Genomic DNA, 2,491 nt, shown 5'->3' on the forward strand with positions numbered 1-2,491 from the left:
TGGGGGTGGGGGGAGGACCAGGGAGGATGATTCAACCACTCAACCACTAGATGTCGCTGAAAACAACAAATCCTACACACTGTGCCTTTAAAGGGCAACATTTATCAAAACATAAATTATATATTAATTTATTGGTTAGAATTTTTTCATTTTTGTTTTTCTGTTCAGGTGTCCAGCAAACCATTGAGCAGGAAGAGGTGCAGAACCGGTCATCAGCTGACCTGAGGATACGTAAAACACAGGTACCGTTCATTATGTGCATTAGATCAATGTTTTGCCAGTGCCATAAAAATGGCTGTTCATGTAACTGTCTTTGTGTTTGTCTGGTTTTTAGCAAAATACCTGATAAATGAGAGGACTGATTTTAATGAAACTTTTAGAAAGTAACCAYCACAACTAACTCACAAAAATCACCATAATTCAGTCAGTTTCACAGAAGTCTGAAGAAACAAGATAGGCTAAAACTTAGTGAGGTAGTAGCAGAGAGTCATCTCCAATGTATGCTCCAAGGTCAACATCTTTGTTTAAAAGGAATCACGATTACATGACATTAGATGCTATGCTAAAGCTAACATGCTAAGCTGAGTTTCTCTTTCCAGAATAGAAGAGAATATAGATCTAGAATCTTTTACCAGTCTGAGTGTGTTGAGTATGACTCTCAGCTACTACCATAACAAATTTCAGCTTAGCAACTGTAAAATCAACTTTTGTGTGTGTGTGTTTTGTTTGCCAAGTKKGATTATCTGTGGCAGCCRTGATGAATTGGGCTRACTCCAAAAGTTGTTCAGTTGTAGAGGTACATCCATTAATGAATTTCTGAGAGTTTTGGTTAAAATCCATCATTCATTTCATGAGATGTTTTGCTAACAGACRGAGACAAACACACACCGCTGTCATTATTCAGGCTGACGTGAGGTCTTGTTGTCTCTCCAGCACTCCACRCTCTCCCGCAAGTTTGTGGAGGTGATGTCAGAATACAACACCACCCAGTCGGACTACAGAGAGCGCTGCAAAGGACGCATTCAGAGACAGCTGGAGATCAGTGAGTGGACCTGGGTGACTCAGCCCTCCATCAGTCAGACACACACACACACACACACACACACAATGGCGCTGCTTGAGTGCAGAACGTCATTGTCTACCTTCAGTCGCAGATTGTTTTATTTACCAGTTCTTTTGTGTCGCCTCGGGTTCCTGGACCTGGCTACAACAAAGTCACCTTCTATACGAGGCGCGCAGGTGCAGAGGTAAACACTGTGACTCATTTTAGGCTGACAGCAGAGGAGACCAAAGACAGGAAATGTTTCAGGTCACTTGGCACAGATGCAGCTTCATCTGGCCTTGGATTCAGGTGTAAGCCCCTCCCTGTATTCTGGATGTACGCAGGTCTTAACAACATCAGCTCACAGCACGCTCCGAGGTTATTAAAGGGACAAGCACACCTCATCAGGTTAAACACCTGACTCACTTTTTCCCCCGTAAAGCCCCTCCAGATCCATTTGGGCTTGAACTGTCAGCTGGTGGAATCACAGGAGGCCTTTGCTGAAATCACCTGTCACCAAGGAAGGGATTTGACTCACTGACATGGAAAAAAGGCACAAAGAAACAGAAGCGTTAGGATTATACAGAGAAGACAACGAGTACTTTTGAGACTCACGAGAGTTTTTTCGCTCTCGCTCTGATTACAGCTTCGGTTAAGTAAATGTATCAAATCCAGTTTAGTCCCGTTTGGTTTGTGTGGTATGAGAGCCGCATCGCTGTTGTTCCAACACCTCTGACTCGTTTGAGTGTGAATCAATAAAAGTGTCACACGGAGGGAAACATTTACTGGTTTCTCAGACTGAGTATTGATTCTTCTGCTGCTTCTCCCTTTTCCTGCCCACCTCCACTCAAACCTGCTGGATACAAAAACATTACAGATAAAAACGCTGTTGTCCAGATTGTATTTTACCCCCACTTTGTGCAGCTAAGTCAAAGGCCTTGAATTTTTTTTTTATTATTATTATCTCTTTTTTTCAGAATTTGGGTTTGATTCCTCAGTGAGCTGTGATCTTTGGTGTTTGAATGTTTTATTTCTCAGCAGAGGTTTCTTTTCCTCAGTCATCTTCTGGTTAAACATGACAGAGTGGTCTTCAGAGCTTCACATCTCTTTAATATTACTGAAAATATCCCATATGTAGAGATGCATATTTAAGAATTTAGCGGGAATGAACATAAACAGTGTTAATTYAGAGCAAGATAATGCAGATTTATAAAGACCGCTCATCAAAATCTTAGTTCTGCTAATAACAGGTTAGCAGAACTGTGCCCACCACTGGAAAACTTGTGCCTCTCTGTCCATAAAACAATATCAGAACCCTGTCTCCATCTGGTCCTCGCTTATTAGCTTTTTACAAATATAATCCAACTATACTCCCTTGATTATTAGTATTTTTTTTTTATTATTATTTTATTTGGATACATGCTTTCTCACTCACACACACCCACATAC

The 2,491-nt window shown here is 41.3% G+C and overlaps 1 protein-coding gene across 5 annotated transcripts in view; it reads left to right on the plus strand.

Annotated features, from left to right (window-relative positions):
• LOC106533470 (syntaxin-1A) overlaps nt 1–2,491 on the plus strand; it is a 40,559-nt gene that overhangs the window by 30,668 nt on the left and 7,400 nt on the right. For all 5 annotated transcript variants that reach the window (XM_014029775.1, XM_014029777.1, XM_014029778.1 and 2 more), the window contains exons 5-6: nt 169–242; nt 934–1,042. In XM_014029775.1, the coding sequence (XP_013885229.1) occupies nt 169–242; nt 934–1,042 (183 nt within the window). The remainder of the gene's footprint in view (nt 1–168; nt 243–933; nt 1,043–2,491) is intronic.

This window comes from Austrofundulus limnaeus, unplaced genomic scaffold (genome assembly GCF_001266775.1).
Source record: "Austrofundulus limnaeus strain Quisiro unplaced genomic scaffold, Austrofundulus_limnaeus-1.0 Scaffold951, whole genome shotgun sequence".
Lineage (NCBI taxonomy): Eukaryota > Metazoa > Chordata > Actinopteri > Cyprinodontiformes > Rivulidae > Austrofundulus > Austrofundulus limnaeus.